The sequence below is a fragment of the Beta vulgaris genome, chromosome 4 (genome assembly GCF_026745355.1).
Source record: "Beta vulgaris subsp. vulgaris cultivar EL10 chromosome 4, EL10.2, whole genome shotgun sequence".
Classification (NCBI taxonomy): Eukaryota; Viridiplantae; Streptophyta; class Magnoliopsida; order Caryophyllales; family Amaranthaceae; genus Beta; species Beta vulgaris.
In genome coordinates this window covers 5,931,065-5,955,817 of record NC_079205.1, presented here as the reverse complement: position 1 = coordinate 5,955,817, position 24,753 = coordinate 5,931,065, and the positions used below count along the sequence as shown (strand labels likewise).

Sequence of the window (24,753 nt, the reverse complement as noted above, 5' to 3'; positions counted from 1 at the left end):
CAGCATAGGATTTCATCTTTCTTTACTAAAAAAGAAAAATATGTTACCTGCTAGGCTGCTACTATAATACATCCAAAACTCGAGTTTTCATTTCCATCAGATTGACTGAGTTTTCAATCGGTTGGTTGAGACTTTTAGAAACACTCCCTCTACCGTCTCAAACTTACCCACCAAAACAAATGAAATGAGATTGCATTTGTCGTATTCTCAATCACGCACTACTACAGAGTCCAACGTAACCTTGCTTGTATATATAAAAGGGGAATGAATGCATGATCCTACAAATAAAACTTGGCAACAACTCAAAAACTAACTACTTGCGTCTCTCCTTAGCTCCTGTTTTGTAATTTTTAAGGGTGTTTAAAATGGGTGTGCTAGGGAAGATGGAAGTTGACATTGATATTAAGACATCTGGAGATAAGTACTTTAGATTATGGGCCAACAAACCATACCACGTTGTCGACATTCTCCCTCACAAATATCAGTGTTGCGAATTGCTTGAGGGTAAATTTGGGCAGCCTGGTTCTATATTGTTATGGATTTACACACTCGGTAAAAATAATTATGCTTATAGATTTTTACTATTTACTAGTTTTTGTGCCAGTACCATGCCTCAATATATATTTTGTTTGTCATTCCCTCTGTCTTAATTATTTACTGCATTATTGTGAGCATAAGTATTTAGGAAATGGTAAAAGGTATGGTGAAAATCATAACTTTATGTGAAATTCTATATTTCAAAATTATAGGTAGAAATGACAAAAAGTAAAAGGAATAATGATACTTTTTGGTGGACCGTGCTTGCCAAATGCAGAAATATAGCAAGTAAAAGAGATATCTATATATGGAAAATGTGGAAAGTCTTTTTGGTGTTGAACAACGCTGGGAACGTCATTGTCTAATAAAGGGGTCTCCTTATATACTTATGGACGTTCTGTCCATAAATTAATTTAATCCACCTCTATTTTCCTCTAAAAAAAAGAGTAAAAGAAGGTAGAGGGAGTATTATTTAGCAGTTCAATGCATAGTATGATATTATTTGGCGTTGAAAAATGTCAATCGCAGGAAATAAGCCATTTCGTTTAATATGCATTTAAAATATAGTAGCTTCACTCTTGATTTCCATTAACAATTTATAATATCATTGTTAATTTTGATAAAATAAGCAATTAAAGTGCAATTTAGGGGTGAATTTATCTCATTTTCCCACACTTTAGGCGCGGGTGATGCATAATGTGCTGAGTTTGTCTTGTAAGAGACTACCTACTTTTGAATTAAAATTAGATAATGGTAAGCCCAATAATATTAAAAAGAGAATCAGCCAATAGTGAGTAAGTTAATTTCTTAAATTGACTAGTTTAATTCATTTAGTGACTGGGTGTACTTTTATATTAAAATTAGACAATCTCTTTTAATAATTTTATTAATGTGCTATAATTTTCGGCCAAGCGTTTTTTAATAAGATCTCTATTATATAATCCAAGGGAGGAGCTATTGTGTCCCCTTTTAAAAAGTCATTTTTGTCCATAACCAAATATATAATTGGATATTCAAATTTCTACAATATATTATTTCCTAATTTTAAGATGGGGTCAGAATTCTAATGTTAAATTAAACTAAATAAGCATTAACAAAGTAACTTGACACAATGAGAAAAATGGTTATTTAATTTTTAAAAATTTCAAATTTAATTTGACTATAAGACCTTACATCTAAATGTTCATTACAATTTCTAAGCACTTTACATTAGTTTGTACAACAATAATTATAAATCACACTTCTAAAATTATATTTAGATGATAAGAACAAGCCCAAACAATAGACGCAGGCACCGCGTGCATAGAAGGCTATTAGGCTAGTATATATCATATCTGAAGCCTTTACATGTATAATTTTTTTTGTCTTTTTTGGTTGATTAATTTTGCTTAAATTTGAGTAGAAGTCGCAATAACACAAACCTATGGAAACTTAATGGATTTAAGAGTTAATCCCTTGCTTCTTTTATATAAGGGCCACTATCTTATCCCATGCACGGCGTAAGTGAACAATTTTTTTTTTTTGACATCGAGAAAGTTTGCATTAATTAAAAAACGAGAGTACAGCTTAGGCTAATACAATCAAACGAACATAAGAACTAAAATGAGCTATAATCGCTCTTACACAACAACTACAAAAACATAAAAACCTTAAACTAGGATAGGTCTGCTCGAACTGGAGGATCAATTCCTGTAAGGAACCTCTTCCACTGGTGGATGACGAACGCCAAAATCTTGTTGAAAGGAGTGGGCGGGAAGGCCTGATTTCATAAGCGGGACAACCAAGTACCAGAGCGAGATTAGGATCTCGCAATAGGACTAAAGCCAGTGACCTCCTGTCACATGGATTTCTGTGGTCATGTTCCCTGAATGAGTCACATTCCTGTGTGACTCAATACCCTTTTGAAAGGGTATTACTGGCGTCTCCATTACAGAGAAGCGCAAATGAGTTGACGCGCTATATACCCAATTAACAAATTGGGAAACCATCTTCAGATATCGTTTTGTCAAGGCAATGATTGAAAAAATCATTACCAAGCGAGTTTGAGATCTAACCAAGGTTAGAGCTCGAAGAACCGTCCGATTAGTAAAATCGGATAAGACAAACCCCAAATATGAAATCATTATCCACGCAAATCCTAACCAACCACATGAACCAGATCCAACCTTTTGAAGATAAAGACTACCTCCATATAACAAAAACACTAAGCAGACTGAATTAACAAACAACACCACCATACTAGTCCAACCAAGAACGCAATAACAAAAATAGAAAAGTAAAGGACGCACTTTGATGAAGAACCAAAGAAACACTATATGAAAGGGTTTAGAGGCACAACCACCAGAGGACAGACTACACAACACTAATAAGGGGGAGGGGATGCCCTGCAATTTAAGTTATTGCCTACACAATACTAAGGGGGGAAAGGTAGGGATGGCAGTGGGGCGGGTTAAGTAGGAGACCCGCCCCATCCCCGCCCAATTGGGGCGGGGATGGGTCTAGGTTTGGCGGGGATGGGGCGGGGATGGGGATTAAAATTGTACCCGCAATGGGTGGTGGAGCGGGTGTGGATTTTATGTTATACCCGCCCCATCCCCGCCCGCCCCGCCCCGCATATTTATTATTAAAATTCTATCTATATACATATATTATTAACGTATTTGAAGACACTTTTGAAATGTAATAAAATATTGTCTTTATTAATGTATTTTAACTTTTCTTTTACTATATTATATTGTGATTTTGTGAAGTAGACAACTATAATGGGCTTATGGCAGATTTTTTTGGTGGATTTTTTGCGAGGATGAAGTGGGTATGACGCGGGTGCGGGGGTGGGGCGGGGGTGGGTCTAGAATTTTCTCCCGCAATGGGTGGTGGGGCGGGGATGGGGATGAAATCTTTCCCCGCAATGGGTGGTGGGGCGGGGATGGGGATGAGAATTTAATGCGGGTGCGGGTGTGGAGGTACCATCCTTCGCACCCGCCCCGCCCAATTGCCATCCCTAGGGAAAGGGGAGGGGAAGCCCTACTATTTTTCTTTGAACCTGACACAACACGACGGGAAAGGGGAAGGGGAAGCCCAAAACTGACAATTAAGGGTAGGGGGACGTTACTTAACCACGAAACAGGGGAAGGGGAGGGGATGCCAAACAAACCGACTCACGGTGGGCGGTGGAGACACAACCGCGACGAGGAGCGATGAACAGAACTTGAAGGGAAGAAGCGTCCAAGAGGCTGCGAGGTTGGAGGGACAGTGGTGCTCGAAAACGAACCGAACGACTGGACATAAAATAGGAAAACCGTCTGAGAAAGAGAAAAAACGAAGAAAAAAACACAAGGGAACTCGCCGGAGACCCGCCGGAAACTTGCGCTGCGCCGGATCTCCGGCGAGTTCTAGGGTTTGGAGGGTTGAGGGTGCTGTGTTTGTAGAGAGAAGGCAGAGGAAGTGCTTTTAGTGAGAGAAAGTTTCCTTATTTTGTGACTCATTAGTTAAGTGAACAATTTAAGTAAGTATTTCATGACTTCCAAATCATGGTTCTTAAATAAACTAAAACAGACTTCTTTGCATGGAATTTTGTCCGTTTTGATATTTCACAATCCCTTAAATTTGATCTATAAGCTCATCGAAATAATCTCCTCATTAGATAAAAGTTGTCTTAAATTTATGACTCTATTTGTTTGTCTCTTCAAAAGTAAATCATTATCGAAAATACATATATTTATGAATGCGTCTTATGTATAACATGTTAAACCATAACTTATTACGTAATATCTAACATTTGTAAACTAATGTAACTATTTTATGTCATTATAAAACTCTTTAATGTCATTATTATTGGTATGTTTTATATCATTTTAGAGCTATTTGATGTTTTTTACTTAATTTGTTTTATGTCTTTTTTTAATTTATTTCATGCCATTTATAAAACTTTTCTACATTGTTATTGGTATATGTTTCATATCATTATTACTGATTTCTATGTTATTTTTCAGCAAACTTGTATTTTTTTCTCCTATTTCATTATTATTTTTCAACTGTTTATACCTTATCATTATTACACAAACTGATATCATTTATAAGAGAAATTATATCATTGTTACAAATTATATTCATAACATCTATCATGATGAAACGAAAGAATATATATTTGAAATTGACATAAACAATATGCTAATCAAATATATATTTTGATACAATCCAAAAAAATCCGAAATAAATTTATGGAGTTGGTAAAAAAACTGACACAACCCATCAACTTGACCCAAACCCGATATAATAATAGCGGGTTTTGATTGAGGTTTCAACTCAATTGAGCAAGCAGTTTGACCAGACAAGACTCATTTATAAATATGCTATGTTAGTGTTGAGCTTTCTAACCTAAACCCGACACAGAAACCCCTTTAATGCATATGCTACTATTAAAATTATTAGTTTTTTTGGTATGATGTTGGTCTGATTAGTTATAGTAGCTATGCTGAATCTGTTTAGATACTTAGATTTTTCTTTGGTATTGTTACTGCTTCTAGAGGTTGTTCCTGAAGCTAGTTTGGTTGCCTTGAGATAGCACATGAAGTGCCTAACTATTGATTCAAAGTTGGGATAGTTAGGAAACTGATGCTCTTGTATCTCTTGGTCGTTGCATTGGTGATTGTAAACTTTACCAAAAAATAATTTCAATAACAATTTTAAATTGCCATAAAAAATATTATTAGTTTCAATTGTGAAATTTTGAATTTTTTTTAACTATATAAGATTTATAATTTACTTGTTCTATTTGCTTTTATTTCGATATAAGATACCAATATATATGAAGTAGGTTAACAAATATAGGAGATTGATTTTTTGGTTTATATATATGTTCGCGCTTGATAAACGGCTCAGGTAAATTGGTCGAATTAGGCTTGAAGATTGTTGACTCTTTAATAAACAAGCCGGATTATAATTGAATATGTTCAACCTATTTACTAATGAACCCGACACAAACTTGAAATAACATAACCCATTTACCAACTCTACAAACAGATAAGACGATTGCCATGTAGCTCAAGGTGAGCGAAAAGATTGCTTATGTTGTATATAGGTTAGTTTCTTTACATATTGAAGTTAAATCTCCACATTCCTATCTTTTTCCAAATGGATATATCTTTATCAACATAAACTTTATTTATAAATTAGAAAAAACTCGTATGAACTAGGTGCACACTAATTGTAGATTGTAATTATTACAACTTTCACTATTTTGTCTTCTTCTCTCCTCATTCCTTGCCTTTTCATTTTCTCTCTTGTAACTGCTTCATTTTCTCTCTTTTTAAGTTCCTACTCTATTTTCAATTTTCGCGATATAGTTGATTATACAATTGAACCTTTATAAAAGATTAGGATTATATTGTCAGTTTCGATATAGTGTGTTTGTGTGTGGTATAGTGTGTTTCTTTGTGCTATAGTATGTTTATTTGTGATAGTGTTTCTTTATGCTACAGTGTAATATAGTGTATTTCTTTCTAATATAGTGTATCTGTTTGTGATATAATGTGTTTCTGTGTATTATAGTTAATTGTACAATTGAATCTGTTATTAGGATAATATTGTCAGTTTTGATATAGTGTGTTTGTATGTGGTATAGCGTGTTTCTCTATGCTATAGTGTTTTTTTGCAAGAGCTATAGTGTTTCTTTGTGCTATATTGTATTTGTTTGTGATATAGTGTATTTCTCTCTTACTCATAGTGTCTCTGTTTGTGATATAGTGGGTTTCTGTGTTTTATAGTAGTGTGTGTCCCGATTTACATGCGTGAGTCTACTGGTGCACACTAATTTTACTGTGAACCAGGTCTACACAAGTCGAATTGTTGTAAACTAGGAAAAATTGTCAAAAATAAGCTAATTTGCCAACGTTCGCTAAAAATAAGTCAACCATTTGATTGTCTTGAAATAAGCCTACCTTTAATAAGAATTTGTTTTTAACAAGCCATGACCTATTGTTAACCCATTAAGCCGGTTAAATATGCTACATGTCACAATTTAATTGGTTGTTACCAAAAAAATTATATTTTTGAAAATAAAACCCCTTGTTTCAGAAAAAAATAATAAAAACCTTATTCCTACCATACCATCACCCCAAAACCACCTAATCGCAACCCCAAAGCCACCATACAGCCCGAAACCCACCCACCTAACTACATTATCCTGCACAACATCAGATACCATCAAACAGATCTATAAGAATGATACTTTCACAAAACAAGAACATCCTTCCAGTAATCATGATGAACTTCAAGCAAGTTAAGGCTCAGTCTTACTAATCCTATTATGATGAATCATAATAATTTGTTGACATTCCTGTTTAGAACATAGTTTGCACTTCACTGTATATGTTTTCTATGGTGAATTTTTTTAGGCTGGTTATTGGTGATTCTCTCTTGTTCACTGCTTGAAGGTGGCTGGAAGGGACACGATGGTTCATGGGTTTTTTATTTTGGATGGAGATGGAGTGGGATTGATGGTCGTGGGTGGCGAAAATAGGACGGGATGGTGGGTGCTGGTGGGCGGGGTGGAGAAGGGATAAAAGGGTGGTGAGTTGCTAGGTTTTGGAGGGGAAGAGAGGGAAGATGGAGAAAAAAGGAATTTAAAAATTACAAAATTAAAAACCTTAATTACATGTCGAACAGGTTACAATTATTTGACTTGTTAAAAGTTTAAGTGATATCAAAGTTAAGTTATTTTAGGATAATTAAATAGTTGATTTACTTTTAGCGGATAGCCAAAGGTTGGCTTATTCTTGATGATATTTCCTATAAATTATTGGCATATAGGATATGACTTGAGAAAACTTGAGACCGAATTTTTGTCTAAACTTGTTAGAACATGCAAGGGTTGCATGACAGTGACCATGGGAACAAGGCGCAAGCGTTCAGCCTGGATAAGGACTTGATAAGCCCGATCGAAAAAGGGTAAAGGATCTTGGGCCATAATTATTTGCTATCGAGTTTGCGCATAATTAGAGTCCAAACCCATCAGAAAATTGTGGAGCATGGTAGTGTGATGGTGGGAAGCTTGTTGGTCGCCAGCGGTACAAGCTAAACAACAGGCGCAAGAAATTAGAGGTTCATGATGATATAACTCTTCCCATAAGGAATTCAATTTACCATAATATTAGGAGATAGACATAGATTTTGTTTGTTTACACTTCGCAATAGAGGCGTGAATTTTTTGAATACGGTGGCCATTAACAACATAAAATCGGGTCTTTAAAGTATCCCATAACTTCTAGGCATCACGATATTTCGTGAGAGTAGTTTTGACTTTCGGGTCAATGGTATTCATGAGCCATGAAATTAACTTGGCATGAATTGTGGTCCAATCGAAAAAAGTACAAGGGGACGTAGGAGTAGTGATGGTGCCATCTAAAAATACAAACTTTCTTCGAGCTTCTAAGACAGGTTGAATATTATTACTTGCCCAATCATCATAATTGTCGCTACCTAGGCGGGTGGGGTGATAAAATCACTGGGTCAATCTTGGGAGCCAAGGTAATAAGGAGAATTTGCTTCAATTATTAGAAGAGTATTAGGAGGTGGCGGGGATGTCTTGACCGCCAGTCATGGTAGTAGGCGAGGTGTAGGAAAAAAATCTGGTCTTTGTGTATTATGTATTTGTTGGCTTTGATACTAATAATGAGACTAAAAAGCTTAAAGTATTGTTATTAAACAAGCATATTTATAATACAAAGTATCCTAAACTAGTTAGAACTAGGAAAATATATCCTAAACAATATATGTTTACTAATCCAAATCATATTGCTCTCTACAAAACTAATTCATTTGTGGCTCCTTATCCAACAAAAAAAACTTTAGAACCCCTTCTCATAAGTCATGAGGGGAATGTTAGTCTCAATCCGTTAGTTTTAGGTAACACTTGTTAAGCAATATCTTTCTATTTGTTCGAAAATGTTTAACTTGCTTTTATATATATTACAGCTGATGGGAAAATGCGTTACGCGAAGACCATTATTGATATAGATGAGGAGAACAAGTTAGTGAGTTTCAAAGTCCTTGGAGGATCAGTTTTGGAAGAGTATAAAAGTTTTACAGTAATTACTCAGGTTCTGACAAAAGGGACAATGACAACAGCAAAGTGGGTTGTGGAGTTTGAAAGGTTTAATGATTATGGGCCTTATCCAAAAGACTACATGGACTTCTTCATTGGAGTAACAAGAGATATTGATGCCTATTATCTCAAGGATCATTGAACTTAGAATGAGGATAGTAAAATCCTCTATATCAATATGTGTCCCATTATACAGTACAACATATTATATATGTACAATAATTTTCTTGTGTGATGCTTTGAATGTAAAGTATAATAAAATACACTTATGGGGGTGTTTGAAATTAAATATGTATTGTATCCTATGGGGCGTATATGTGATGTGCACGAGTGGCTTTCCTATAACAAATCCTAGTTCTGTTAGGATTTCTTATGTAATTTTCTAGTTATGTTAATAAAACCATATATAATTTAGTAGTTTTATTTGCGTTATGATTTTTTCATATAGGTTTTTATCTTTCATTTGAGAGGTTTTCCTATAAGTTTTAGGAATTATTTGCTTTATTTACTTTGTTTTTGGCGTGTAACAGAAATTGGGCCGAGCGATGAATCATTCACCAATGTGAATTTGACGTCTTACATCAAATACTTGGAGAAAAGTGGGAAAAAAGAGTTATCGGCATTGGATTGTGTTCAGAAAATGATCTTCCAATTCCTTTTAAATTTTTACATTCTAAATTATAATATGAATCACTTATCAATATGATCCTTGGTTTCAAGAGAGTAAATATATGTAACACCCCGATAATTCTCTCTTTTACAAAATAAATTTTCAATATAAAACTCAGAAAATCATCAAAGCATTATCGCCCGTGTGATAACGTATCGGCTTATTCAGAATTTTGCAGCGGAAAACATATAACTAAACTTTATAATTGAAATATAAAAAATAATCAAAGTACTTAAAAATCAAACACACTATTAATGTTAACTTCATACCAAACTTAAATAATATATTCCTACTAAAAACAACAATTAAGTCAATCTGTTACAAAAACTCTCCATTCCCAGATCTCCATGATGCAACATCTGCAAACCTGTACATGTCAATGCTCTAAAGAATTTGCTCACCAAAATGGGTGATCACAGGATTAATAAGGCAAAGTCATGATCAACATACACAAACAAGGCACGTAATCAGCAAAGCTGCGTGCTACATAATAATAAATAAACATTTCTAACATGATACTAATAAATAATAAGCAGGGATAAATAACAATATAATAATCTATCAATCTGCAGATAACTTTTAGTGAACTAAATTTTAACCATCTTTTTATTACTTTAATGAAATCATTATTGGACCGAGTTATCTAACTAAAAACCAGCATTCACCTAGGAAAACGAAATACGGGCGCGACTCCGTATTCCATAATGACCTGCGATATCGAGGAACCTTTGAATAAAAATAGGAACGATGATCAATCCAATTCCCAAAAAAGCCATGACAGCTCACCATGTACCCCAACTCCTGATTGTCCAACTTCAAACGTGCACTAGTCGAAAGTTTATTACTATCCATGTTACACTTTACATGATTTACCAATTGTTACTTGTTATGACAATACAAACACATATAATCAAACATTCACAACTTAATTCCTTTTTATCTTAGGATTAAATAAGTGATCATACAACTTACAACTCAAGATTAATCCCTTAGTATTTCAATCCTTCGTATTTGTTGAACCTAGCCAACAACCAACTTACCTTTCAAAGGCATAACTTATCAACTTACCAAATATGGCCCACAGTCCCCATAGAGTAGTGAAGATAATTATATAAGGGAACATATGATTCAAGATGATCAAACTCAATAAATATATTGATTCCGCCATGTGAATTAATAAAAAAAGTTCCCGGCCAACATGCTTGCATCAATATTCCATACAAACATGATATTCAACACATAATCAAATCTCATACTTGTTTGTACACAAGCATAAAACATGTAAAATTCAATCATAATAGATTTCATATATGAACTTACAAAGATCCTATACATGATGCTACAACTTTTTCTTCCTAAACTTATGATACTACATCACATAACACAAAGGTATGTACGTACCTTGTGTAAACAAATTGGTAGGCCACCTTTAATCACCTTAAAAATCACCTACTGAATAATCTCCACCTAAAACAACCAATATAATTCAAACGCAATACTCCAAATAAATTCCAGAAACTTTAAAATACTTTAAATCCCCTTTAAAAATATTTAAAAGTTGTTTTTATCATTAAAACCTCAATTAGCTATATTACCTAGCATAGTACTACTATACTAGTCATTAAAATTCATAAAACTCCATTAATAACAATCTTTCTAAAATTCTAGCAACTTATAAATTATTGAAACTCTCTTTAAACCTATTTAAACATGCTTAAATTCATAAGTTAAATCAATTTCATAGTTTATAACATGCTACTATGATTTTCAAATTTTTAACTAAAAATTCTTGCTTTGATAATTAAAAACTCAATCTTAATATAATAATCAAATCTGAAATTTTATTCTTTCAATACATAATTTATATAGTCATAGATTCATCATTAAAATAGTAAATTAAAGTTACTAATCATAATTAGTACTAAAACAAAATATAAAAACATAATCTTTAATCAAAACTTGAGGAGGAAGAAAAGAATTAAACCAACAAAACAAAGAGAACAAGAAGGAAGAGGTCGCCAGCAAGACAGTAGCAGCGGCGCAGCAAAACAGTCGGCAGTGGCGGTGGTGATTTCGGTGTTGTGACGTTTCTTGATGGAGAAGAAAGTGTTTCTTGAAGAAGAAGAAAACAAATAGGAAGAAGAAAAAGAAAACATGAAAGAAGAGAGAGAGAAGTAGGGCGGCGGTTTGGTGAGTGTGAGGAGAAAAAAGATTTGTGTGGGTAAAATAATTTGGTTCAAGGTATTTATATGTAGGCTTTCCTTTTGGGCTTAGAAAAAGGCATTTGGGTTTCAATAGAGTTTAATGATGAATAGGATTGATGATTTAAAACTCCTAACATTAATAGAAATCATTTTCCTAATCCACTTAGAATTTGGGTTCCTCAAGCCCATTTAAACTTATTTTCCAAATCCAATTAGTATTTCAAACATTTTTTAAAGCATGCCTTAACAAAAATATTTTAACTTTCTTAAATCCTTAAAATAATTCTTTTGACTTTCAAAATAGTCAATCTTTTTAAATAAATAAACCATTTTAAACTAAATTATGTTTAAACTTAAATATATATACTAAAATATATTTATAAAATCCATAAATTTACGGGGGATTACAGTCTACCCCTATTAAAAGAAGTTTCGTCCCGAAACATGACACGAAAAACTCATCTTTCATTTGCGAAATATTGTGTCACTCATGTACACACTTTTACCAACTTTAAAACACTTGTGTTACTCATGAACACGTTTTCTTATGCAGAGAATCTATTTATTTTGCACTAATATATGCAAATTGCCAAAATAAGCATAAAGATGCGTAAAAATCTCATAAAAATAGCCAAAAAGCGCAAAATTCTATTGCATTCTATCCCCCTTAAAGAAAATGAGTTACGCCCTCGTAACTCACCTCAAGGAACAAGTCTGGATAATTCTTCTTCATTTCATCTTCGACTTCCCACCTTGCCTCCTCAGACTCGTGGTTAAACCAAAGTAATTTCACGATGTGGACGTTCTTATTGCATGTACTACGCACTTTCCTGTCAAGAATTTTGACAGGTCTTTCCTCGTATGTGAGGCTATTATCGATCTGGATCCTCTCAGGCTCCAAAACATGACGCTCATCAAGGATATCGCTTAGGTTGGGAAATATGGAACAGCATGCATCTTCTCAAACTCCATTGGCAATGCCAACTTATAGGCTACTTTCCCAATTCGCTCCAAAATCTAATATGGGCCTACATATTTTAGCAATTAACTTGCCCTTTTCCCCAAATCTCATGACGCCCTTAGTTGGTGATACTTTTATAAACACTTTATCACCTATTGCAAACTCATCTTCGCGTCGTTTTAAGTCGGCATAACTCTTTTGCCTATCTTGAGCATCTTGAGTTCTAGCCTGAGTCAGTTTGACATTCCTGATGGTTTCCTTAATAAATTCTGTCCACAAGACTATATTCTCACTAAAATCATTCCAACAAATGGGACTCCTATACTTTCGTCCATATAGTGCCTCAAAAGGTGTCATCTTAATGCTCGCATGGTAGCTATTATTTTAAGAGAATTCAATCAGGTCTAATTATTGGTCCTCCCAACTACCTTGGAAATCAATAGCACACGCTCTCACCATGTCCTCCATTGTTTGGTTAGTCCTCTCAGTCTGACCATCAGTCGTAGGGTGAAAGGTTGTACTCATCTTTCATGTTGTCCTAAGATTTGATTGGACCTTTTTCCAAAATTTCGAAAGAAACCTCGAATCCCGATCAGAAATAATATCCCTTGGAACCCCATGTAATCTCACCACATGCCTAATGTACGTCTCAGCAAGTTGTTTCTTTTTTCATGTATCCTTAATATCTATAAATAAGGCGGATTTTGTTAATCTATCCACAATAACCCAAATAGTATCATTACCACTCCTCATTCTAGGCAAAGCAGTCACAAAATCCATCGAAATAGAATCTTACTTCCATCCAGGAACCTCTGAGGATTGAACCTTCCCCATGGGTCTCTTATAATCTATCTTAACTTTCTGACAGGTTAGGCACTTAGACATATATTCGGCTACCTCACGCTTCATATTTGACCACCAATAGATACCCTTAAAGTCTTTGTACAACTTGTCACCCCCAGGGTGCACAGAATATGGAGTGTTATACCCTCATCCATAAGACGTATCTTAAGGTCATTACATTTTTGTGGTACACACCACCTTCCCTTAAACCTCAAACTTTCATCATAATGAATCTTAAAGTTGACTTCCTTACCTTGCTTCATTTTCTCCTTAATCTTATCTAGGTGCTCATCCCCAACTTGACCCTCTTTGATCTCGTCGAAAACTGTCACCCCCAGCGTTCAGTCTTGCCTCACTTTCCCCAGGATTTAAAATTTCTATGCTCAGCCTTTGCATATCTCGACACAACCCCTTAGGGACTATCAAGACACTCACGCTATGACTCGACTTTCTACTCAAGGCATCGGCAACCACATTTGCTTTCCCCTCACAATACTGGATGTCTAGGTCATAATCCTGAATCAACTCCAACCATCTCCTCTGCCTCATATTCACGTCTTTTTGGGTGAAAATGTACTTCAAGCTCTTATGGTCGGTAAATATCTTACACGTTGCCCATAGAGGTAATGTCTCCAAATCTTCAATGCAAACACTATGACAGCTAACTCTAGATCGTGAATAGGGTAATTAGCCTCATAAGGTTTCAACTAACGTGACACATATGCAATTACCTTCCCATTCTGTTGTAATACACATCCCAAACCATTTTTCGAAGCATCATTATACACCTCAAATCCCTCATTCCCATCAGTTTGGAGGTTAAACGTTCCTTCAAATTCTGAAAGGCTTCTCCACACTTTTCACTCCACTGAAATTTTAACTCTTTCTTTATCAAGTTGGTCATGGGTCTCGCTATCTTCGAGAAATCTCTCACAATCTCCTGTAATAGCCATCTAGACCTAGGAAACTTCGAATATCTGACACATTCTCTGGAGTTGGCCACTCACTCACAGCTTGAATCTTAGCATGATCTATAGAGACTCCTTCCTTAGACACATAATGACCCAAAAACGCTACTTTCTCCGAACGGAACTCACACTTAGAGAGCTTGGCATACAATTGGTTCTTCCTAAGCGTCTCCAAAATAATCCTTAAGTGCTCATCATGCTCTACTTCGTTCCTCGAATATATCAGTATGTCATCAATGAAAATCACCACAAAATTATTTAGAAACTCATGGAAAAGCATATTCGTTAAGTCCATAAAGATAGCAGGAGCATTGGTTAACCTAAATGGCATTACAGTGAACTCATAGTGACCATAACGCATCCTAAAGGCAGTCTTAGGTACATCCTTATCATCTACCCTCAATTGGTGATACCCCGAATGCATCAATCTTTGAGAACACACTCGCTCCATTCAACTGATCGAATTGGTCATCTATTCTAGACAAAGGGTACTTGTTCTTGATGGTTGCATTGTTCAGTTCTCTATAGTTAATACACAACATCATGCTTCCATCCTTTTTCTTCACAAAAAACACAAGAGCTCCCCAAGATATGCACTAGGCATAATATCACCCTTATCCAGTAATTCTTGCAATTGCATCTTCAACTCACTCATATCTGGTGGTGCCATTTTATAGGGTGCCTTGGATGTAGGTGCAGTTTCGGGAACTAAGTCTATGGTGAACTCAACAGCTCTCACAGGTGGCATACCTGAAATCTCACTCCCAAATACATCCATAAACGCATTCACAATTAGAACATCCTCAATATTCACACCAACTTCCTTACTCACATCCTACACACTATAGAAAAATACTTCACGCCCCTTTTTCATCAACTTACTTACTTGCATCGCAGAAATAGACCCAAGGTTCTTAGGCTTCCCAAAACGTCTATAGGATGTCAATTTTCTCAAAGGGTTTCTCAATACTACCTTCTGAACCTCATAGTCTATATTGGCTTTGTAAAGAATTAACCAGTTCATCCTAAGAATAACATCTAGGTCTCCCACAATTGAATTCTATTAAGTCAGATGGAAATAAACAGTCTCCTATCTTCAAAGGTAAATTTCTAAACAATTTGGTACACCTTATGATTTCCCCAGTAGGTATCTAATAGGCAAGTCAATTTATTCATAATCTACCAATCCCATACTCTTTAAGACAGATGATGACACAAAAGAATAAGTCGCCCCCGAATCAAACAATGTTTTAACAAGGACGGAGTTAATAGAAAAATTACCAAAAACTAAGTCAGCAGATTTTTCAGCTTCATTGCGACTCATCACGTACAGTTTACCTACAGCCTTATTTTGGTTGAGGTTCTCACTGGCAGGCTTACTATAGTTCCCTTGGTTGTTCTGTGTCCCTACAGGCTTAGAACCTTGGTTTCCTGACTGGTTGAACTCCGATCTGACCTGATTACCACTCGCCTTTCTGTTCTTTGCTCTGCTTAGTATAGCACTCATACTCCTTATTGGCAGTAGTTATAAGTCACTTGGTCTCTCTTACAATCTCTATCAGGGTGGTTGTTGTTACACTTCTTTCAGTGATACACTCTTCAGCTCGACCTCTATTGCGATTATCCTGGTTGTTCCTCCCATAGAAATTCCCATTACCAATCCTATTTTTCTTGTAATTCCCCTGGTTTTCCCCAGCAAAAGTCCTTCCTTTTCTCACCTACACATCATTCTTCTTATCCAACGTCGACTGGAGTCCATAAATGTGGGTGACTCTCCCATACACAATATTTAGGGATGTAAAGGTCTCACCTCCTAACCCCAGTTGTATCTCATCAGTCAACCCTTAATCAAACCTTTGAGCTTTCAACTTCTCAGTAGCTACAACCTCAAGTGCAAACCTCGACAGTGCTATGAATTTACTATAATACTTGGAGATGGTCATACTATCCATCCTAAGGTTAATGAATTCATGGGCCTTCTGCTTCCTCATAAACGCATATTAAAACTTCCCTCAAGGCAATCAAAAAAGCATCCCAATTGAATCCTTTCATAACACTCGATCTAGCTCCATTCTCCCTCCATTATAAATCAGCCTCATCCTTAAGGTACAACACAGTCTGACTCACTCTCATTCAGGACAATGCATAACCCCAAAGATTTTCTCAAACTCCCTAATCCAGTTTTCTGGGAAGGTAGGATTAGCTTGCCCTTATAGTATGGTGGCTTAACCTTATCTAACCTCTCAAACATGTCCCAGCATTATCTGGACCCTCAGCTCTCTCCAGAATCAATTTTTCTGCCAAGAGGCGAATAGCAGTAACTAGGTCGTTTTTGTTAGCCATTCTACTTCGTGACCTGAAAGTAATAATATAACTCTACTTTAGGTTTCAATATGACTTATATGCCAATATAAAAAGGCAACATTTGATTTGATCAAACAAGATCGCATCAACAAACAATTTCTCAAACAGATCCAAGTACAACATAAAATGTTCTCTAGCAAACACATAATCATCCATGAGAAAATATTCACAACAAAACATACACGTGGAAACAAACAAGAATTTAATCACATAATCAAAATTTAAATAATAAAAAGATTCTCAACACGTGTTCAGAATAAATTCTTGCTCACTCGAATAAATAAATATTTAACTTTTATTTCTCCAAAAGGGTATTATTAAATAATTGTTGTAACTATAACATTATATTTTCCTAAAACAAAAGTACTATAAAATAAATCTAATCACTGTATGCCAACTATCCAATATTATTATATTATTATACTATATTGTTTTCCTTAATCATAAAGATGTAAATAGTGATCTAAGGTACCACTTTATCATTTTTATCCTTAGATTTCTTGTACCGTTCAGACGTGAAGATCTCATCTATGTCCTCAATGTAGTAGTCGACATATCTCTTTGGTCTTTTAGATCTTGTAGGTTGAGGCTCTTCATCCTCCGACTATGAATCAGTTTCATACCTGAAGGAAGCACGGTAAATGTCTAATATGGTCTGACCTCTAGCACGATCGAACTCCACAATGAGCTCATCATCATTGTCCATCCCTGACCCTAATATAGAACGCATATCCCAATCTAGTATGGTATAGTTATTATTATTGACAGGTACATTAACACCATCACCTTCATCATCACTTATTACAATAGAATTTTGGTAACTTCCTACTCTATTACCTTGCCTGGCAGACATGATTACGGATCTACACGCTTTTCAGAGTTAGGGTTTTCATCTTGTGTAATTTTGTTGAAATTAGATGATTTTGATTCAAGATTTCTTGAATTTGTTGATAAATTCATTGATTTGGTTGTTGAGTTTCGTGAAGGAATCAGAGGCCTCGTCTTCACGGAGAAGGCAGTTTTGCAACAACCATTTGAAGACGGGGTAGCTTATCGATTAAATTTGAAATGGATACATCTAGAAGACAGTGATTAGAAGACTGAAAATTAACGTTTCTTTTCTAGGTTTGTGTTCGACAATAATAACAGGTCCGGTGCTGCCTATTTCATGGTGTCTTAAACAAACTTTTTTATTTTTAAACAAAGGGGCAACCTAATCAATTTTGGTTTTTCTTATTCTTTATTTCTTATTAAATAAATTAATTAGTTTAGTAAATTCATCAAATTTCAATCTACATACATTATAATTTGAAGGATATTGTTTATTAGTAACAAACGACAAGATTTAGTATTATTATATTGCATTTTTTGATAACATAAAAATTGATTGGTTATAATAGGGATATTTATTACTTTTTTGTGGGAACTTTTTTTTATGAAATTTTATTAAGCGATTAGGTTGTATATTCATAATTGTAATGTGTTTGGTGGATGATGGAGTGACCAACCATTCGTAAAATACTAGATCTGTCACTGATTACATGTTAAACTAATTAACATATGTTTGCATTAAGAAGTCGGGAAATATTGGTCTGTTTAATAATACAATTTGAAGGATCATGACTTGGTTTTAGGACTCAAAATGAGACAAAAAAATTTCCGTAATTTTAATTTTAGTGATCTACGCCTTGATACATGTTATTGCTAGTACCTCATTAAAAAAAAAAAAAAAGAGCAGAAGGTGATAATCTAGTGATGTTAGCATCACCTCCAATATTAGAAATTCAGAAATCGAGTCTCACTCCATATAATGAGGAATCCCCAATTTCTCCCAGCATAGGATTTCATCTTTCTTTACTAAAAAAAATATGTTACCTGCTAGGCTGCTACTACAATACATCCAAAACTCGAGTTTTCATTTCTATCAGATTGACTGAGTTTTCAATCGGTTGGTTGAGACTCTGAGAGTGGTCGAAAACAAAAGAAACACTCCCTCTATCCTCTCAAACTTACCCACCAAAACAAATGAAATGAGATTGCATTTGTCGTATTCTTAATCACGCACTACTATTCAGTCCAACGTAACCTTGCTTGTACATATAAAAGGGGCATGAATGCATGACGATCTTACAAATAAAACTTGGCAACAACTCAAAAACTAATAACTACTTGCGTCTCTCCTTAGCTCCTGTTTTGTAACTTTTAAGGGTGTTTAAAATGGGTGTGCTAGGGAAGATGGAAGCTGACATTGACATTAAGACATCTGGAGATAAGTTCTTTACATTATGGGCCAATAAACCATACTATATCCCCAACATCACCCCTCAGAGAATTCAGTGTTGCGAATTGCTTGAGGGTAAATTTGGGCAGCCTGGTTCTATATTGTTATGGATTTACACCCTCGGTAAAAAAAATTATGCTTATACATTTTTACTATTTACTAGTTTTTGTGCCATAGTACCATGCCTCAATATATTTTGCTTGTTATTATTCCCTGTCTTAATTATTTACTTCATTATTGTGAGCGTAAGTATTTAGGAAATGACAAAAGGTGTAGTGGAAATCATAACTTTATGCAAAATTCACACATATATCAAAATTATAGGTAGAAATGACAAAAATTAAAAGTAATAATGATACTTTTTAGTGGACCGTGCTTACTTAATACAGAAATGTGGCAAGTAAATTTCGGTGTTGAATAGCGCTAGGAACGTCCTTATCGAGCAGAGGTGTCTGTGTATGTTCTTATGGACGTTCTGTCCATAAATTAATTTAATCCACCTCTATTTTCCTCTAAAAAAAAGTTAAAAAAAAAAAAAAAAAGTGAAGGGAGTATTATTTAGCAGTAGCATAGTATGATATTATTTGGCGTTAAAAAATGTCAATGAAAAACAGGAAACAAGGCATTTCCTTTAATATAATTATGCATTTAAAATATAGTAGCTTCACTCTTGATTTCCATTAACAAATTCATAGTATCATTGTTAATCTTGATAAAATAAGCAATAAAAGTGCAGTTTAGCGGTGAATTTATCTCATTTTCCCACACTTTAGAGTTAGTCCCTTGCTTCTTTTATATAAGGGCCACTATCTTATCACATGCACGTCGTAAGTGAACAATTTAAGTAAGTATTTCATGACTTCCAAATCATGGTTCTTAAATAAACTAAAACAGACTTCTTTGCATCATTGCATGGAATTTCGTCCGTTTTGATATTTCACAATTCCTCAAATTTGATCTATAATCTCATCGAACATAATCTCCTCATTAGATAAAAGTTGTCTTAAATTTATGACTCTCTTTGTTTATCTCTTCAAAAGTAAATCATTATCGAAAATACATATATTTATGAGTGGGTCTTATGTGTAACATGTTAAACCATAACTTATTACGTAACATTTAATATTTGTAAACTAATGTAATTGTTTTATGTCATTATAAAACTCTTTCATGTCATTATTATTGGTATATTTTATATCATTTTAGAGTTATTTGATGTCTTTTACTTAATTTGGTTTATGTCTTTTTTTAATTTGTTTCGTCATTTATAAAACGTTTTCACATTGTTATTTGTATGTTATATATCATTATTACTGATTTCTATGTCATTTTTCAGCAAATTTGTATTATTTTCTTCATTTCATTATTGTTTTTCAACTATTTATATACCTTATTGTTAGTCTAGTATAAACACTAAATCAACTATAAGAGGGGGTGAATTGTAGTTAGGGAGATTTTCGGACTTTATGCGGATAATAAGACTTGAAAGATAATGAAGAGAAAAGATAATAAGGAAGAACAAAAGAAGATCCTTTAACAAGGTTTTGTTCCTCAATTCTTTAGCAATACCTTGCTCTTTTATTTATAATAGTTATTACAACTTATTCTAAATCAATCGTCACTTAGTTCCTCTAGGAACCAGTTTCCAGTCACCTTGTTCCCCTTGAACACGTGACTTTCCTCACTTGACTCTACTATAAGTCTTCTCTTTCTCTCTTCTCTTTCTCTTTCTCTTTCTCACTCTTGATTACAAGATTTTGTTCTCTCAACCCACACTCGAAAGTATTACAAGAATGATTGCTTGAAGAGTAATAAAATCAAAATAAACTTTCTTACAAAATGAGACAATAAATCTTGAAAGGTATCCGTTTATTCTGGTTCTTTGTTGAGTTATATATAGAAGACCAAAACAATTATCTTTTTGAAAATAAAACCCCTTGTTCAAAATAAAATATAAAAAAAAACTTATCTCTCCCACCGCACCACCACCCCACACCTAATTACCACCCCAAAGCCATCTAACTACACCCCGAAACCCACCCACCTAACTACATTATCCTGCACAACATCAGATACCATCAAACAGATAAGAATGACACTTATTTTTTCACAAAATACGAATATCCTTCAGTAATCATGATGAACTTCAAGCAAGTTAAGGTTCTGTCTTATTAATCTTGTTGTGATGAATCATAATAATCTATTGACATTCTTGTTTAGAACATAGTTTGCACTTCACTGTATATGTTTTCTATGGTGGATCTTTTTAGGGGTCGTTTGGTTCGAATTAGGGAATGGAAACGGAGTGAAATGGAGATAAGGGGTGGAATGACAATGAAATATGTTATTTTTCACATTTGTTTGTTTTAACTCAGGAATGGAATCATTTTTCTACTACTCCCTTTCTCATTGTTTGGTTCACATTTCTAATGGATTCATATTTTTTAATATTATCATAATACCAAAAAATATAACTTTCTAGAACACGATAATTTTCTACCCACATCAAAATAATTCAATCCCATTTCATGAGTCAAACAAAATAGATATACCTAAAATCAATTATACAATTTACATCCAGAAATCAAAATTCAGAAAAAAGCAAGAAAAAAAAAACAGACAAAAAATTACAATATGAAAATAAAGAATTATAGAATCAAGACTTGCAAAATATTAATAAAAAGACAACCAAAATCAATCAACCGTCCAAAAATCACAAAACAACACCAAGATTCACAAATCTATTTCTCCAAAATGACAAAATGAAAACCAAAATCAAGAAAAAAGAGTAACCAAGCAGTTCTTCATGTTCAATTATACCATAGTTATTTTCGAATTTGAACACGATAAGCTTGGTTTTTACTTTCTTTTTCAAGCATGTAACATCAAACTTGAATTTTCGCCAATCTCTTCGATTATACCGCCGATTCGAACATCCGCCATTGTTGATTTGAGTGCAAGTGTTGAAATTTTAACAGAGAAATTCAACAAATTTTTGTAAATTGGGAAACCCTATTTTTTTTAGATTTGTTTTGAAGACATGGAGGAGAGAGAGGGTGCGAACAGAGGAGAAAGGAAGAGGTGCGAACAGAGGAGAGAAAAAGAGGTGCGAACAGAGTAGAGAGAGAGGAGAGAGAGAGGTGCGAGGAGAGAGAGGTGTGGACAGAGGAGAGAGAGAGGTGCGAGGAGAGAGAGAGGTGTGGACAAAGGAGAGAGAGAGAGGTGAAGGGTTTGAGAGGTGAAGGGTTTGAGGAAGGTAACAGATTGTTTCCTCTGATAAGATGAGGGTTTCAAATTAATGGATTCAGAATTGGGCTAGTAATGGAGTGAAATAAGTAAGCAACCCAACCAAACATATTAAAAGGGAGTCCATTACTTCAATCCGTTTCCAAGCCCAAAAAACCTCCAACCAAACAGGCTATTAGGGTGGTTATCGGTGATTCTCTCCTGTTCATGGCATGGGTGACTTTTCATCTAGGAAAAAAAAATCTGATTTTTGTGTTTTATGTATTTGTTGTCTTTGATACTATATAAAGTTAATAATGAGGCTAAGAAGCTTAGAGTATTATTATTAAACAAACATATTTTACAATACAAAGTACCCTAAATTAGTTAAAACTAGGAAAAGATATCCAAAACAAAATATGTTTACTAATCCAAATTATATTGATATCTCTTTAAAACTACTTCATTTGTGGCTCCTTATCCAACAAAAATAGCTTTAGAACCCCTTCTCATAAGGGGAATGTTAGTCTCAATCCATTAGGTTTAGTTAACACTTGTTACAAAAATTATTAAAAGAGACGATCTAATTTTAATATAAAAGTAAACCTAGTTACTAAATGTATTAAACTAGTCATCGAAAGAAATTAATTAACCTAGTCACTATTGAGCTAATTCTCTTTTTGATATTGGGTTTACCATTGTCTAATTTTAATTTAAAAGTAGGCGGTCTCTTACAAGACACTGTTACAAAAATATCTTTTTAATTGTTCCGAAATGTTTGATTTGCTTTTATATATATTACAGCTGATGGGAAAATGCGTTACGCCAAGACCATTGTTGATATAGATGAGGAGAACAAGTTAGTGAGTTTCAAAGTCCTTGGAGGATCAGTTTTGGAAGAGTATAAAAGTTTTACAGCAATTACTCAGCCTCTGACAAAAGGAACAATGACAACAGTAAAGTGGGTTGTGGAGTTTGAAAGGTTTAATGATTATGGGCCTTATCCAAAAGACCACATGAACTTCTTCATTGGAGTAATAAGAGATATTGATGCCTATTATCTCAAGGATTAATGAACTTAGAATGATCGAGGATAGTGAAATCCTCTATATCAATATGTGTCCCATCATACAGTACAACATATTATATATGTACAATAATTTTCTGGTGTGATGCTTTGTATGCAAAGTATAATAAATACACTTAGGGGGGTGTTTGAAATTAAATATATATGTATTGTATCCTATGGGGTGTATATGTGATGTGCATGAGTGGCTTTCCTACAACAAATCCTAGTTATGTTAGGATTTCTTATGTAATCTCCTAGCTATGTTAATAAACCATATATAATTTAGTTGTTTTATTTGCATTATTATTTTTGCATATAGGTTTTTATCTTTCATTTGAGAGAGGTTTTCCTATAAGCTTTAGGAATTATTTGCTTTATTTACTTTGTTTTTGGCGTGTAACAGAAATTGGGCCGAGTGATGAATTCACCAATGTGAATTTGACGTCTTACATCAAACACTTGGAGAAAAGGCAGGGAAAAAGGATTTATAGGCATTGGATTGTGGTCAGAAATTGATATTCCAATTCATTTTAAATTTTCTACATTGTAAATTAATGAATCACTACAATATAATCCTTTGCTTCAAGAGAGTACATATATGTAACACCCCGATAATTCTCTCTTTTACAAAATACCTTTTCAATATAAAACTCAGAGAATCATCAAACCATTATCGTCCGTTAATAACGTATCGACTTATTCAGAATTTTGCAGTGGAAAACATATAACTAAACTTCATACTTGAAATATAATAAATAATTAAAGTACTTAAAAATCAAACACACTATTAATGTTAACTTCAAACCAAACTTAAATAATATGTTTCTACTAAAAACAACAATTAAGTCAATCTATTACACAAGCTCTCCGTTCCCAGATCCCCATGATGCAACATCTGCAAACTTGTAGATGTTAATGCTCTAAATAATATGCTCACCTAAATGGGTCATCACAGGATCATAAGGCAAAGCATTGATCAACATACACAAACAAAGCACGTAATCAGCAAAGCTGAGTACTACATAATAATAAATAAACATTTCTAACAATCTAACATTCTGCAGATAACTTTTACTGAACTAAACTTTAACCATCTTTTTTATTACTTTAATGGAATAGTTATTGGATCGAATTGTCTAACTAAAAACCAGCCTTCACCTAGGAAGACGAAATACGGGAGCGACTCCATATTCCATAATGACCTGCGATATCGAGGAACCTTTGAATAAAAATAGGAACGATGATCCATCCAATTCCCAGAAAAAGTCATGGCACGCTCACCATGTGCCCCAATTCCTGATTGTCCAACTTCAGACGTGTATCAGTCTAAAGTTTATTACTATCTAACAACTTAATTCCTTTTATCTTAGGATTAAATAAGTGATCATACAACTTACAACTCAAGATTATTCCCTTCTTATTTCAATCTTTCTTATCTGTTAAACCTAGCCAACAACCAACTTACCTTTCAAAGGCATAAATTATCAACTTACCAAATATGGCCCACAGTCCTCATAGAGTAGTGAA

At 34.2% G+C, this 24,753-nt stretch overlaps 2 protein-coding genes across 2 annotated transcripts; both read left to right on the top strand.

The window, feature by feature from the left end:
* Positions 1-301: 301 nt before the first annotated feature.
* Positions 302-9,068, top strand: LOC104907071 (MLP-like protein 31). Its single transcript, XM_010695937.3, has 2 exons — positions 302-552; positions 8,512-9,068. The coding sequence occupies exons 1-2, from the start codon at positions 366-368 to the stop codon at positions 8,781-8,783; spliced, it is 459 nt and encodes a 152-aa protein (XP_010694239.2). The 5' UTR covers positions 302-365; the 3' UTR covers positions 8,784-9,068.
* Positions 9,069-18,801: 9,733 nt separating this feature from the next.
* Positions 18,802-23,526, top strand: LOC109136431 (MLP-like protein 28). Its single transcript, XM_019252531.3, has 2 exons — positions 18,802-19,055; positions 22,962-23,526. The coding sequence occupies exons 1-2, from the start codon at positions 18,869-18,871 to the stop codon at positions 23,228-23,230; spliced, it is 456 nt and encodes a 151-aa protein (XP_019108076.2). The 5' UTR covers positions 18,802-18,868; the 3' UTR covers positions 23,231-23,526.
* The last annotated feature ends 1,227 nt before the right edge of the window (positions 23,527-24,753 follow it).